General features: G+C 40.3%; 1 protein-coding gene across 2 annotated transcripts in view; it reads left to right on the top strand.

Annotated features, from left to right (window-relative positions):
* Positions 1-14,535, top strand: part of usp36 (ubiquitin specific peptidase 36) — a 28,064-nt gene that overhangs the window by 1,147 nt on the left and 12,382 nt on the right. For both annotated transcript variants that reach the window (XM_036147961.1, XM_036147962.1), the window contains exons 2-13: positions 3,539-3,804; positions 3,909-4,130; positions 6,981-7,091; positions 8,364-8,466; positions 8,557-8,624; positions 10,435-10,505; positions 10,612-10,694; positions 10,820-10,931; positions 13,269-13,409; positions 13,508-13,608; positions 13,701-13,839; positions 13,931-14,287. In XM_036147961.1, the coding sequence (XP_036003854.1) occupies positions 3,552-3,804; positions 3,909-4,130; positions 6,981-7,091; positions 8,364-8,466; positions 8,557-8,624; positions 10,435-10,505; positions 10,612-10,694; positions 10,820-10,931; positions 13,269-13,409; positions 13,508-13,608; positions 13,701-13,839; positions 13,931-14,287 (1,761 nt within the window). In that variant the 5' untranslated portion in view covers positions 3,539-3,551. The remainder of the gene's footprint in view (positions 1-3,538; positions 3,805-3,908; positions 4,131-6,980; positions 7,092-8,363; positions 8,467-8,556; positions 8,625-10,434; positions 10,506-10,611; positions 10,695-10,819; positions 10,932-13,268; positions 13,410-13,507; positions 13,609-13,700; positions 13,840-13,930; positions 14,288-14,535) is intronic.

Below are 14,535 nucleotides of genomic sequence, written 5' to 3'. Positions count from 1 at the left end.
AAGCCTCTTTGATCATGGCAAAGTTTGATTTTTTTTTTTTAGCAATATTTGTGAGCATTTATAGCTAACAACACTGTAATTCATGTTTTAAAGCTATCTAATGTCACTTTAATCCCAATAAATGCCACAAAATAATGCATCAAAACAGCAAATGGTAGACTGCTAGTAGCGTAGTTGTATTAGTAGGAAATGTTTGTGTGCAAGTGGATTATTGAAAACCGAGGAAATCCATTTTCACTGTGATTATTCAAATATTTAAATTTCTTCTGGAGTTTGAAGTGTAAGAACGTTAAAAAGAAGTGTACATCTAAATGATGCCAAGATCAAACGCGTAGGTTGAAGATTGCCGCAGCCTTGGCCTCTCACATGCTGGATTTCTGGGGTCGTTTTTGCCTCTTACTCTGCATTAACATCTATGAAAAGTTGAGACCCAAAATCCCACGAGAAATCGCTTACTTTCAAGTCTGTAAGGATTGCCATGAAATGTTCAACAGATGATATTTGGTAATCGTTAGTGGTTGGTAGGTGTTTGTTAATTTACTTGTAATAGGCCATTATTTAGCCAAAGCGTCATGTTTTTTAACTCTGGGCTAGACCATGTTTTACACCCAAATTTCCCCACTGTGGACAGTAAAGGATTTTTCTTTTATAATAATATTATTGTAATCATCTTATTTGTCACGGCAGCTTTGTACTTTCCAGTGAAATGTGTCCTCTGCTTTTAACCCATCGCTTTTTAGGGAGCAGTGTGCTGCCACTGTGCAGCTTCCAGGGAGCATTCTGAGGCTAAGGGCCTTTCTCGGGGACCCAGAGTGGCCGCCTGTGGGAACTTGCAGCCTTGTCAGGAAGCAAGCGCCCTGCTCTAAGCACTAGGCCACAACCCCCCACCCCCCTTTGTCTGTAAATGTACATTGTTGGTCGATCTGGACCCTTCACAGGCTAGAAATGCTTAGGTTTACCATTCGGTTTCATTTTTGACAAAAGCAAAATCCCAATTTTTTTTCACTTTTTTTCCATTATCTTTTTTTTTTTAATTTTCACCATAATATTTTATGGATATTTCAATAATTTTAAAACTATTTTCTGTTTATGATCTGTCTTTGAAGAACATGACAGAAAATATTTTTATACATCAGTATCAAAAAATTGTGACAACAGACTTATATTTAGCTAAAAATAATCTGTTTTATCTTATTTCAAGGAATCCTGATTAAGTGCCTAACATAAATGGACAAATACTAAATAATGAAGAGGCAGATAGTTAATTAGCTGAAGCCAAACATCATCTTTTTGTCAAAATGAAAGTGTAAATAGGTGAACATGCAGCAGTCTGTCACAACTGGTCAGTTTTCCTTTGATCAGCTCAGATTTCTGATTGGCAGTTGCCGTAAGGGTTTGAAGCTTTGATGGGTAAATTGGAAAGAAAATCTTGTAATTCCTTTTAATTTAATTGGATTTAAAACTGCTACTAACATCCAGGAACCTGAAGCACATTATTTTGCTGGTATCTACAGATTATACCTCCTAAAAGGAAAAAAAAAAAAAAAAAAAAAAACAGAAAACAAATCAGTATCAGCAAGTAAAGGTGCGATCTGTGCATATCTTTAAAAATAGCCCTGTAGATGTATTCATTATATTTAATTAGGATGACATTCAAAGAGATTTTTTTTATTTTACATTTTAAGAAGCTGTACCTATCTGTAATAATTAAACTTATGAAATGTGTATTCTTGATTTTCTCTTGATTTACTTCTTGTCTAATGTATATTTAATTATAGCAGCTAATCCACCAATTTAATACTTGTATAAAAAGAGTTACCATGTTTTTAACTTTATCTTAATTGCTCTTTTAGGGTCAAGTTTTCCTATAAAGGTTGCCTGGCGTGACTTTGGTATTAAAGAATGGATATCCATGATTTTTAGGGCGAGGGGGTTAAATGTTGGGCCCAACACACATGTTGGAATCTGTTATGTGAAATTACAACAACTGCTTGGTATGATGAGCAGTTTTAATTTTTACCCCACAGCTCTGCATGTAAAATAACTCTTTCTAGAAGACACGCTCTTTTAATGTAACTGCAGGTTTTTAGATTCTGATAAAATTATCTATTTTAATGAACTAAAAATCATCTTGGTATAAAAGATGTTTTTATTTTGTACTTCCAGTCAGGAAAAAAAATCCCATTGAATCTTCTTACGCCGCCTGAAATCTGGACATTAGCTCATGTTTACATGTTTTATCATTATTCTGAACAAGCTGATGCTTTACGCATTGGCCTGAAGTATTCAGAAAACCTAAAATCAAAGAACACTTTTCTAAAATGAGCATATTGATGACAGTAAATGGTTTGCGTTTGGCTGAATTTGTGTCCTCGGGTGTGTAATTGAACCCTTGTTAAGAGGAGCAATGATTATGGGGATGTGTGGATTAACTGCAACTGATGGCATCAGAGCAGCATTCAGGGGCAAGTTACTGGTCCATCACTGGGTTGGTGTAGAATAATGCACTTTACCTAATAAACGTGTTTTTTGACTGTGGAGGAAGGGGGTGCACAAATAAAACCCACTAAGTCATGGAGAGAACATGGAAATGGAACAGAAGGACGCAACTGAGACCTAAACCCTGCGGGGGGGTTTCTTACTGCCACTGCTACACCATCCGGTTTGCATCCCCCAAAGGCTCTAAACTACGCTAATGTAGAGAACCGTGTTTTAGTGCCCATCAGTGGTTCTGCGTTGTGTAATAGCCCCCCCACCCCCCTTCCTGCTGTTAGCTGGGTCCCCACAGGCTCCCTTCCTCTTACTTGTATCAGTATCAGCTGCATGGGAAGGTCAGGCTGTCCTTGTGCGTACGACGTACGATCAGCCCTCCTGCTGCTCCATGACGCCGCTGCCCGCTCTAATGGGCCATCGTTTCTGTCTGTTTATCATCCCAACTAGGCAGCACAGTAACACCATCAAATGAATAAAAACCCAAAGGTGCCTGGGGTTTGTCTCTTACCGAGCCGTGAACAGATTTGTTTCTTTTTTTTTTTTTTTTTGCTGCATCCGAGGACACTCAGAGAGCTTTTTGCTTTATAATATCGACTCAGAAACGTCTCTTGTGTGTTGCACCCAAACTACTTTGTCTTTCTAGATGCTTTTTTATAATTTTAAAACCATTTTATAGAAATATAAATGCTTATAACATGAAAAAAAAATAGTTTAAATGTAAATAGACGGTCAAAATTTGTCTGGTGATGAGCTGCAAATGCTCACTGTCCTCTTCGCCGCTTGTTTATGACGTCTGAGCTCTTGTATAGCTACAGAGGGCTGCTGCCAAGGATGCGTTCAGCTTTAATCTAATGTAATAAACTAGACTTAATGAACTAAATCCACGCAGAAGCGTTTAGAGACCATTTTGCCGCCGGTTTCTACGGCCAGCTTTTATTTTCAAACCTCTTAAGGACTCGCACTCAACCGAGACGCCTTCAAATGGCGTCCACTAAGACGATGCCGCCACCAGCCGTGAGGTGACGCTGTCTCTGCTTCTCTGCAGTAATGTTCCAACAATGCCGATAGTAGATAAACTCAAGGAGGCGCTGAAACCCGGTCGGAAGGAGACGGGCGACGACGGCGACCTGAACAAGCTGCTGGCTTCTTCCGCCAAGAAGGTGCTCCTGCAGAAAATCGAGTTTGAGCCCGCCACCAAGGGTTTCTCCTACCAGCTGGACAGCCTGAAGAACAAGTATGTGATCCTCAATCCCAGAACCGAGGGCGCCACGGGCCAGAGAGCTGCGGAGCCGGCTCAAATCAAGAGGCAAGGTGAGAGCTTTCAAATGTAGGTTTGGATTTTTAAACGTTCTTTCTAGTCTCCAGGCAGTAGGAGTTCAGCTCTTGTTCTGTGTGTCGTCCTCCTCCTCCATCAGCGTCTGAAAATGTGATCAGCAGCCAGGGCGACGGGGTCCCGGCCCCGCAGAAGATGCTCTTCCCTGGGAACAAGCTCAATCTGAAATGGGAGCGCGTGTACAGGGTGGGAGCTGGTCTCCACAACCTCGGAAACACCTGCTTCCTCAACTCCACTGTCCAGTGTCTCACCTACACCCCGCCGCTCGCCAACTACCTGCTCTCAAAGGAGCACAGTCGGGCCTGTGAGTACTTCATCCCGCACTTCCCTCCATGTTTTTTTTTTTTTTTACTTACACGCCACTGTTTGGACATTTCAATCCGATAGACGAGGAGAGGGGGAAGCACAAAGAGAAGTGTTGTGTTGGGTGTAGTTTAGCTTTGGATCTGGGTCTTTTCGCTTATTTCCCTGTTTCATAATGTTGGCATCTTCATCCGGTTGGTGAAGGACCAGTTTTGTTTTTATAAAATAGCTGATTACATATAAATTAGCTAAGAAAGCCTCTTCAAAGGTGAGATTCTCTAATATGTCGGGGCTGTGTTTGAAATAAAACTGTTTAGAAAGTGACGCTGAGCAAATTGATAATGAGTTTCAACATTATAGCATACTTTTGTGGCCTTATTTGTTTTAAATCAAATACATTTAAAATGGGTTTTAATAGCAGACGTATGTTTACTACACAACAGGTGTCAGGACGACAGATGTAAATTAGCATCTATGCTATAATCTGGCTCATTTACAATCTGTACAAGAGTATGATTGTTCATTAATGTGCACTGTCCTGATTAAATAAAAATAAATACAAATACAAAGTATGGAAGACACGCAAAAATATTTTATGTACTTTTTCTTTAACTGTCTTTGTTTTCTTTGTTTGCCAAAAGCAAACCAATAACACAAGCTAAATGCAGTCAAGTTTTTCTCCATCCAAATGAATAATGGCTCCCTCAATTTCTTTTTTCTTTTTATTTACTGTCTCCTTTTGTATGAAGAACTAATTTAATCCATATTTACAGGAGCATCTCACTCTATTAGAATATTATAAAAAAAGCTACCTCATTTTAGTGAGTCTGTTATAAATGTAAAGCCCATATTTATTACAGGTCCCGAGAGGTACAAACACAAAAAAGAGGCTACATTTTGGGTTCTTTAACACAGCGGGAAATATTTTATTGTTTCCTGTTTACTTTGCTGCTTATTAATTTAACAGCTAACATCAAAATCCAGTGTTGAGTTTCTCTCAACATATAACTTGCATAAAGACCAATAATGTTTTGTTTTCTTAATACATAAATGTTATCTGGCTTGTTGATGTATTCAAGCATTGTAATGGAAAGTTAAGTGGAAGGAAAATGTTTTAGACGATCTTGAACAGCTATGTGTGTAATGACTATAAGGTGAAGTAGGGCTGGAGGATAATTCAATACCAATATATATCGATAGACTTATATTGGTTGTAGAAAAAAAGGTCAATAAAAAGTTCTATAGATTAAAAGTTTTTGTTCCTTTTGCGTTCTAGCCATGTAGATTAATTAGGGCTGGGCAACGATTAAAATATTTAATCGCGATTAATCGCACTGATTAATCGCGATTAATCGCATTGTATTTACAAACTCCAAGAATGAATTCAAAAGTAGTGTAAAGAGCACTTTTATTTTAATGTTCTGCTGCCATATGAACAAAAGTGTTGTAACATTTGTAGCACTTATCAGTAACACATATTTAGTGTAAAGCTCAACTTAAACATGTAAAACAAAAAATAGCAATAATAATAAATTAAAGCTTATTGCCACTGACAGGGAATTCTCTTTATGGGGAAAAGATCTACCAAAAACAGGCAATTTCTGAGGTAACAGCAGGGAGCAGCATTACCATTTTATGTTCAATACCAAAGTTTAACTTGGCAGTGGTTACAACTAACTTGTTTCTGTCATATTCCATGCTGGAAGAACTTTAAACTGAAATGCTTGCTAACTCGATATGCTTGCGTTTATTTGACGTTGACACGCGGTTTTTTGTTGTTGCTTTCTCGCGCGCATATAGTGAATGGCAGGGGAAAAACAGGCAAAAATACATGGATACTTTGAAACGAGAAGCGACTTCACCGACGGCGTCGCTGCAGACCCCCCCCCCCCCGCTCCGCTCCGCACAAAACTTGTTCCGGCCGCCAACTCACCGCCTCGCCTAAGCGGGAAACACCCACTGAGCTATATAGCTCAGTGGAAACACCGCCTTCCGCATGTCAGCTGTGTTTTTTTCCGGCCAGCACCTTTCTTCCTCTTTGAATCTGAGGCTGGGCTGACAGCGAGGTTATTGGCGCATTATCGCCACCTACTGTTCTGATTCAAACCCCTACACCGCAGCAACAGACCTTCACAAAATAAAAGCATGTGACCAACATGCGTTAACGCGCGTTAAAGAAAATATCGCCGTTAATAGTCTAATGAGTTAACGCGAAATTAACGCGTTAACTTGCCCAGCCCTAAGATTAATATTAGTCATTTAAATCCTCCCAACCAATTACAAACCCAGGAGGCAAGCTCCATCACTAAGCCCCGCCCCCTTCAAAGAGTTCAGAAAGCACGTGTTCTTATGTTGTTTTTTTAAAACTTGCAGTTTTGGTAAAAAGTTGGTTGAATTCAGTGTCTGTGTGTTCTTTATCTTCAAATAGGTCACTAAGCAACAGCATAAAAAGGCCAGGGCTGCACTTAAAATATGTTTTGAATTTGTTGATAATTATTGATATCCATCAATATGACATCTATTTTATCAATATGCTTTTTTTCTATATAGTCCAGCCCTAATGTGAAGTGCACCTTTTTTTTAAATTGACTGAAAAATAAATTAACCTTTTTTAATAATATTCTGATATACTAAGATGCACTTCCATTTATGTCAAAATGAACGTCTGCTGAGATTAAATATTTTTTTATTATTATTGTAAATTCTTGTTTGTACTTACTAAAAAGATGGGAATCAGTCAAATAATTTTTTTTTTTTTTTACGATTTATTAATTCATAAAAATTGACATTTTCTTAAGCTCAGGTGCCACAAACTTGATTAAAATGTATCTTTGTTTTGTTTTTGTCTCAGGCCACCAGTCAGGCTTCTGTATGATCTGTGTGATGCAGAACCATATCATCCAAGCCTTCGCCAACACGGGCAACGCCATTAAGCCCGTCTCCTTCATCAGAGACCTGAAAAGTAAGAACACCTCGGTGAACCCTGCGTCATTCGGTCTGAGCAGCTCATTCCCGCAGCCTTCTAGAGGATATGTGGCAGAACATAACCGGAGCCAGTGGGAGCTCTCGCATCGACATGCTGGAGTTTCTCTGCAGCCGAGTACCCCACTTCGTCTGCTTTCTCCTTATGCGCTGCTGCAACCTTGTCCCTACCTCCTGCGCCTCCCTCCCCTCCCCTCTTGCCTCCCTACTCCCCCCTTCCCCCCAATGCCCTTTCTGTCTCCTTGTGACTGCAGGCTTAGAGGAGCTGCTTTAGCACAAAAATCTGCGAGCTACCTGCTTCTCCTCCCCTCCACCTGGCTTCAGACGTAGTTTGTGTCACATTTATTTATGCTACTACATTTAGAAATCCCAAAGGCATAAAGGGGAAAAAATTATTGCATAGAATTGGCCAAAAAATGTAAATATGCCCCTGTTTCATCATATAAGATTTGGAGAAGCTCTATTACCAAGTTCTGCACTGCCTATTCTCTCACAGTTAAAAAAAAAAAGACTGCTGCTGCTGATTTCATCCCTTCTCCGCCGTAAGTGCCCAGGATTGGTCATGAGCGCATCACGTCTTATTCCACTTTCCCACTCTCGGGTGACTCAGTTGTCCAGCAGTGAGTGATGCTGTAGTTCTGGGAAAGTGGTGATGACCACATTAGGCGTGTGCCAGCTCAAAGTCTCTCATTTGTCCATTAGGAGACCACAGAAAGGCAAAGATCCTGCAGCTGCATTAGCTCTGATGCTGGACTTTTAATTTGGATGAGATGCAAGTCTGCTTACGCTATTGACAAAAAGCTTTTTTTATATATTCGAAATATATGTTAAGGCTGCTCAGAATGATTTAAAATACATTTTTAAAAGCACATTTAAAAAGAGCACGAGTTGAACAGAGATTCATTTTAACATGTCAAATATTTACAATGTGTGGTTAGTTTTAGGGAAGAAAAAGTTATTTGAATTCTCTTTAAAACATTTACTGTTCGAATGGGACTTTTCTTCTTGGTTAATAATTATTTCTAACATGACTTATATCTATTTTAGAAAATAAATGCAGCGTCTGACCAAAGGTATTTCTTATGCAGGGAATCTCTCACTCTAATAAACATTACAAAGTAAGAGAAATATCGCCCTTTGTATATAACCTGATTGTTTTTTTTTCTCAGTAGCTTGTCTGATTATGTATTTTTGTGCCCATTAAGAGAGATTAAAGTGCTAAGAATTTAAGATGCACTTTTGTTTCCCACAGAAATCGCTCGCCATTTTCGCTTCGGAAGCCAAGAGGACGCCCATGAGTTTCTGCGGTACACCATCGATGCCATGCAGAAAGCCTGTCTCAATGGATACCCTAAGTATGTTTATTGCTTATTAAACGTTTTGGTTCTGAAAACCTTTTGTTTTTTTTTTGTCTTACTACTTGCTGTCTTCCTGTTTTGTTTTAGACTCGATAGACAGACTCAAGCCACCACACTGGTTCACCAGATCTTTGGAGGTTACCTCAGGTCAAGAGGTAGTTTATTTTTTTATTCCTTTTTTTTGTTTGTTTTCTTCACACATACTGTGCTCTGCAAAAAAAATGTTAGCTATGAATTTTCCTGTTTTTGTCAAGTCAACCACAAACCACAGCATGCTCTTTTGGTTATTTTTTTCTGACACAAAGTAGCTCATGATTGTGGAGTAGAATGAAAAGGTTACAAAGTTTTGAACCTTGTTTTTATTAATAATAATAATAATCTGAAAATCTTTGTGTGCATTCATAGATGGGCGTCTTTTGGAAATACTAATGTAGAGTTAGATTTTGCAGTAATTATAGCTGTGAGTCTTGTGGGGAAGGCACGTACGTGTATGTGAACAGCTGCCACTCAGGGCTTACCCCCTCCCTCCCCTGAAAATGCCACCGCCACATTAGGACCTGCTTGTATCACACAAAAAATAACGGCCTTTTGGTAAATGAGTTGTAAGATAAGGAAATGGAACAACAGGGATTAAACCTTGGCCTCGTGTTTCCAAGGTGGAGAGCATTTGGAGAGTAGAAGTAGCTCCAGTTTGACCTGGAGCTAGCTTTTCTCCTCCGGACAGGTGAGCAACAGCTTGCAGTCAAATGTTGGTTGTTGTTGGTTTTACAGTCCTGTTAGGCTTGTGTTGCTATGAATCAGTGTAATGCTGCAATTGTGGCATGTGGGTCAATTGTTTGAGTCTGACTAGCAATGAGCCAGGCATTACGGTTATGCCCAGCTAATTGTTTGATACTTTTGAGCTGCCCACCGTGATCCTCGCGTACATTCAGGGCATTTTCTTTTTGACAAAATGTAAAATTTAAGCAAATAACTGGTTTCATTCTTAGATTTTGGAGGTAGAGAGGCGTGGCTTGCCACACATCTTGCTTTTGGTTAACAGACTGTGCTCAACAGCGCATCTAGTGGTGAAATCTCACTTATTGCTCCTCTAAGGTTGTTGTCCTTCTGGATGGTGACCCTCTGCTCTAGTTCTAACATCTAACAGTTTTTTTTTTTTTTTTTTATTATTATTCCGGGATGGTCATTCATTTAGCTCATGGTAGCTCCTCCAGAGCTACCATGAGCGTCTTGGTTACTGTGGACCTCCCCTTACTCGTTCACATTTTCAGATGCTCTGCGAAACGTTTAAAGCTTCAGATATTCTCTTATGACTTGATGCTGCTAGAAACTTTACACTTTTACTGCGGACCTGTCTGCTCTGCTTTCTTTCTCTTCACTATTGTTCTCTAACAAACCCTCACAGAGCAGCATTTATAAAGAAATAATAATTACAGATCAGGGGACTTATTTACTTATTAGGTGACTTCTGAAGGTAATAGATTGCACTACATTTTATTTTTGGGTATCAAAGTTATTGCTGCTAAATACAGACTTACTCCACAATCATCTGATTTGAACGTATATACAAAAGGAAACTTTCTATCCTTTTGTCTTCTACTCCACGGTGATGTAGTTGTTTGTGTTGGTGTGTCAAATAAAATCTCAATAATATACATTGAAGAATGTGGTTGTTGTGTAACACATCATGTAAAAGTTCAGAGTTTGAATACTTTTGCAAGGCACATAAATATCAGCATCCAGAGCCATGGAGCTTTTCCACATTTATGTCATTATTAAATATCATCCTGTATATTTAATAAGGATGTGAGAGTGTGAGTCTGTTATTGCAATTTACCATTAGGTTAAGTATTAGGAACAGATTCATGTTACAATGGTCCCTCTTAAATATGTGATCCTTTCAATGCATTTATTTATCCGGTAATCACCCTCACACCAAGATTCTGTTTATTTTTCATCTTTCAGTGAAATGCTCCATCTGCAAAAGTGTGTCGGACACGTACGACCCGTACCTGGACATTGCAGTGGAGATCCGGGTATGTTGCATGAGTTTGTTTTTATTTTTTTTATTGAGCCATTTATTTCCACGTGAATGAAAATGTTCGACAGCGTGACGGTAAGCGTGCGTGTTTACCTTTTCAGCAAGCAGCGAACATAGTGCGAGCCCTGGAGCTGTTTGTCAAACCTGACGTCTTGAGTGGGGAGAATGCCTACATGTGTGCCAAGTGAGTGGCATTTGTTTTGTCTGACTGCGCGCTTAAAAAATACCTTTTTTGGGTGTGAGAAACGCTCAACTTGTATTACGAGCATTTCTTCTGGAAAGGGACGATACTAAATCTGCTTTCTTCAGGTGCAAAAAGAAAGTGCCAGCCACCAAGCGCTTCACTGTCCACCGGACATCCAACGTCCTCACCCTTTCTCTGAAGAGGTTTGCAAACTTTAGCGGAGGAAAAATAACCAAGGTGAGCTTCACCATTATTTTATTGATTTTTTTTTTATTTTTTTTATTTATAGTATTGCTATATTTTTTTAAATTTGAGTGATTGGGCTGTCAGGAAGGTGGGTAAAACGGGGAGATGGATGGATGGATGGATAGGTGGGCCTGACCTGCTGTAATACGGGCGCTGCTGCGTTAGGTTGTGGAAAAAAAAGAGCTATGGCAAAAAAAGGAGATGGTTAAATGTTTTGGTTAATTTGTAGCTTGATTACCTGTTTATTTTTCCCTTTCTGTTATATTACGCACTGCTAAGTTCCGCTGACAGCTAAGGGTGGGAATCTTAATTAGGAAGGACGATCTAGGGAAAAAAAAAAACATTGATGAAATAGAAATCATATTGATTGATATCGATGATTATCAAAATATTCAAAACATGTATTTTAGGTGCAATCCTGGCTTTTTTTATGCTGTTGCTTTAGATGCAGAACACACAAACTAATTTCAAACTCAACCCTTTATTCAACCAAAGAGAAAAAAAGAACAAGGGCTTTCTGGACTCTTTGAAAGGGGCGGAGCTTGGTGACAGGGTTCCTGGTTCTTTGTTTATGATTGTTGGGAGGATGTAATGGCTGTAGTATTAACCTACATGATAGGCTAAAATGCAAAAGGAAGGAAAACTGTTGTTCTGTTGAACTTTTTATTGACCCTTTTTTTTTTTGTATCGCATCACACTGTCGTTTAATGAGGGTGGGGCTGTTTATCTGTACATAACATGTAGATTGTATCTCTTGGAAAAACTGCTTGTTCCCTGTTGTCTGCTGAAAAGTCGGCTTGTTTCATGTATAAATCGAACACATCCATGCGCGCATTAACTGCAGTTTTCTGTCCCACCGTCTGCAGTTAGAGAAGTCAGGTCCAGGGCAGGACACAACAGAGCAGACAGGATGCAGCGGCAGCCCAACAAGACTCTTTCGCCCCCCTAGCCGAGCGCACTGAGGGCATTTCTTCTTAGACTGCCCAGAACAGCCACCGCAAGCATCAAAGGCCTGGCCTATTCTTACCTTTTTGAACATTGACTAGGGCTGAACGATTTTGGAAAATAATCTAATTGCGATTTTTTTTTTTCTTTTTTTTTTTTTTCTTAATATTGCGATTTAATGCGATTTTTATTTTTTCCAGTTTAATTTGTATATGTTTAAAAAGACATGATAAACAATAAATCAACTTGTTTCCTCGCTGTGCAAATTAGTTGCTAAAAGACCCACAGCATTTAAACTCGGTGCAGAAATGATTGTGTTCTGCCTATGATATATTTCAACCAAAATTGCAATTTTGACTTTTCTCTGCATTAACCACAAGCAACAAAAATGGCTTCTAAATAAAGATGTTTGTAAACAAGGACTATTTTAAACAAGAATTTTTAATGTTTCTAATAATCAGAATATTATTCAAGAGAACAGCTTTTAGTTGATTTGGACATCAATCCTTGTTGAACATAAAGTGCAACTAACAAGCAAGTCTACGTATTAAACTGATTGACCTGTACTTAATGCTATGGATGATTATATAAACTCTAATACAAGTAATAAAATTAGATTACCTCTCTGCTGCAACTGTCTTCCCTTCCATGTGGAGGCAAACCCACTTTAAACATTTTACCAACACCTAATGGACGTGTCTAATTCGCTGATTGTTACATAGCCAAAAATTGCAGACTCTGCGATTTGGAAATTGTGTTATTTTAAATCGCGATTATATTGAAAATGCGATTAATTGGTTAGCCCTAACATTGACTGTCATTTTATCAGTCCAAGACTACTGTTTTTGCATCTAAAGAGAAAATCAGTGTTTATCTTAAAGATAAATAAGAGTCAGGTAGAATTTATATGAAAATTAAAAAGGTGTATGTGATCAGCGCAGCTCTACCGAAAAGCTAAGCGATACACCGGCCCGTCTGTACTCTGACCTTCGCTGAAGTTACGAGGTATCTATCCTGACCTAAAGCGAACCATCACAGATGCAGATGGCTGGGCTCATCCGTAGCCTTGTGGCGTGGGGCTCGGTCATTCAGGGGGGGGGCTCGGAGTAGAGCTTCTGCTCCTCTGCATCAAAAACGACTCGGTGGTGCCGGTTAAAGCATCGGGTCAGATCACCTCCATCCTGCCAAGGTCTGGTCACGTTCATGTGGGAGAAGACTCCGCAGCCGACCCGTTGGAACAACAGTATATCCCTTCTGATTGGACATTTCCAGAACGAGCGGGAAGCTGTCTCTGGGGATCCGGTTTACATCAATGACCCAGTCTTGGACTCACAGAAGACGGTGGACGGATGGTCTTATTTCTTTAATTTTCTTTCTTCATAGGACGTCGGTTATCCAGAATTTCTAAACATCCGCCCCTACATGTCTCAGAGCTCAGGCGACCCAGTTATGTACGGTTTATACGCCGTCTTGGTGCATTCCGGCTACAGCTGTCACGCCGGTCACTACTACTGTTATGTCAAGGTAGGCTTATATCATCTGTGTGGAATGTCATTCTCCTGCGTTACATTCACCAACGTAATGTCCAGCTGACATCTCCTACTTCCCGCCCCCTCCTCTAGGCGAGCAACGGACAGTGGTACCAAATGAACGATTCCATGGTTCACTCCAGCAACATCAAAGTGGTTTTGAACCAGCAGGCTTACGTGCTGTTCTACCTGCGGTAAGACGGAGACGAGGCCGAATCAAAGCAGATGTCTGTGCCCGTCAAGGGGGTGGTGTTAAATAATCTCTTCGTCTGGCTGCGCAATGAAGGATCCCGGAGTCAAAGAGGAACGCAGACGGGCAGACCACCAAGCAGGGAATGCTGCATTCTGGGAAGAACAGCGCATCATCCGAGCAGATAAAGAGGGCAAACTTAAACGGGCCTCTATCTTCATTGCAAGATACCAAGGTATTAAAACACTTTGTCATCCAGGTCGTCTTCTTTTAAATATCAGTTGGAAGGATTTTTTTTACTCCGATTGGACTCTTTCCCCCTACAGAAACTCGAGCCTGCCCAGCTGCGTAAGATCCAGTCCATGGACGGCGGCTTGGGTCTGCCCGTTTCCAGGAACGGCGTGAACTCCCAGCCCAGACTGTCCAACTGGACGTCATCCTCCAACGGCCTGTCGAAGGTGCCGGGCGGACCCACGGTCATAGAGGAGCCCTTCAAGAAGGTCAACAAGCCCTCTCCTCAGAGCCAGGCGCAGTCCCGCAGCACCACGCCGACCCCTTCCAACAACGGGGTCGGGAGGACGGACGGGGAGAAAAAGCAGAGCGGCGAGGGCAGAGGGATGGCAGCATCTACCTCATTCAAGTCTCTGTCTGACTCTTCCTCTGCTGACACCACCGACTCAAAGGTATCGTTTGAAGTAGCGACGTCAGTAGCAGGGCTGCGCAATGTTAGAAAATCTTTCAATGCAGATTATTGGGCGATACCATTTGTGCCTCCAGCAAGGTCATCTATGTCGTGAAACTCTTTCCAGCTGACTAAATATTACATTAGCAGCAAAATGCGAGTTCAAAACCCTTGAAATATATTCGCCAACAACTGTTGCACTCAAAACAGTCCTTTTGTGATATTAATAATACTCACGCTGATACAAGA

This window comes from Fundulus heteroclitus, chromosome 16 (genome assembly GCF_011125445.2).
Source record: "Fundulus heteroclitus isolate FHET01 chromosome 16, MU-UCD_Fhet_4.1, whole genome shotgun sequence".
Classification (NCBI taxonomy): domain Eukaryota; kingdom Metazoa; phylum Chordata; class Actinopteri; order Cyprinodontiformes; family Fundulidae; genus Fundulus; species Fundulus heteroclitus.
The sequence above is the reverse complement of the archived record's forward strand: the minus strand, read 5'-3'. Positions and strand labels throughout refer to the sequence as shown.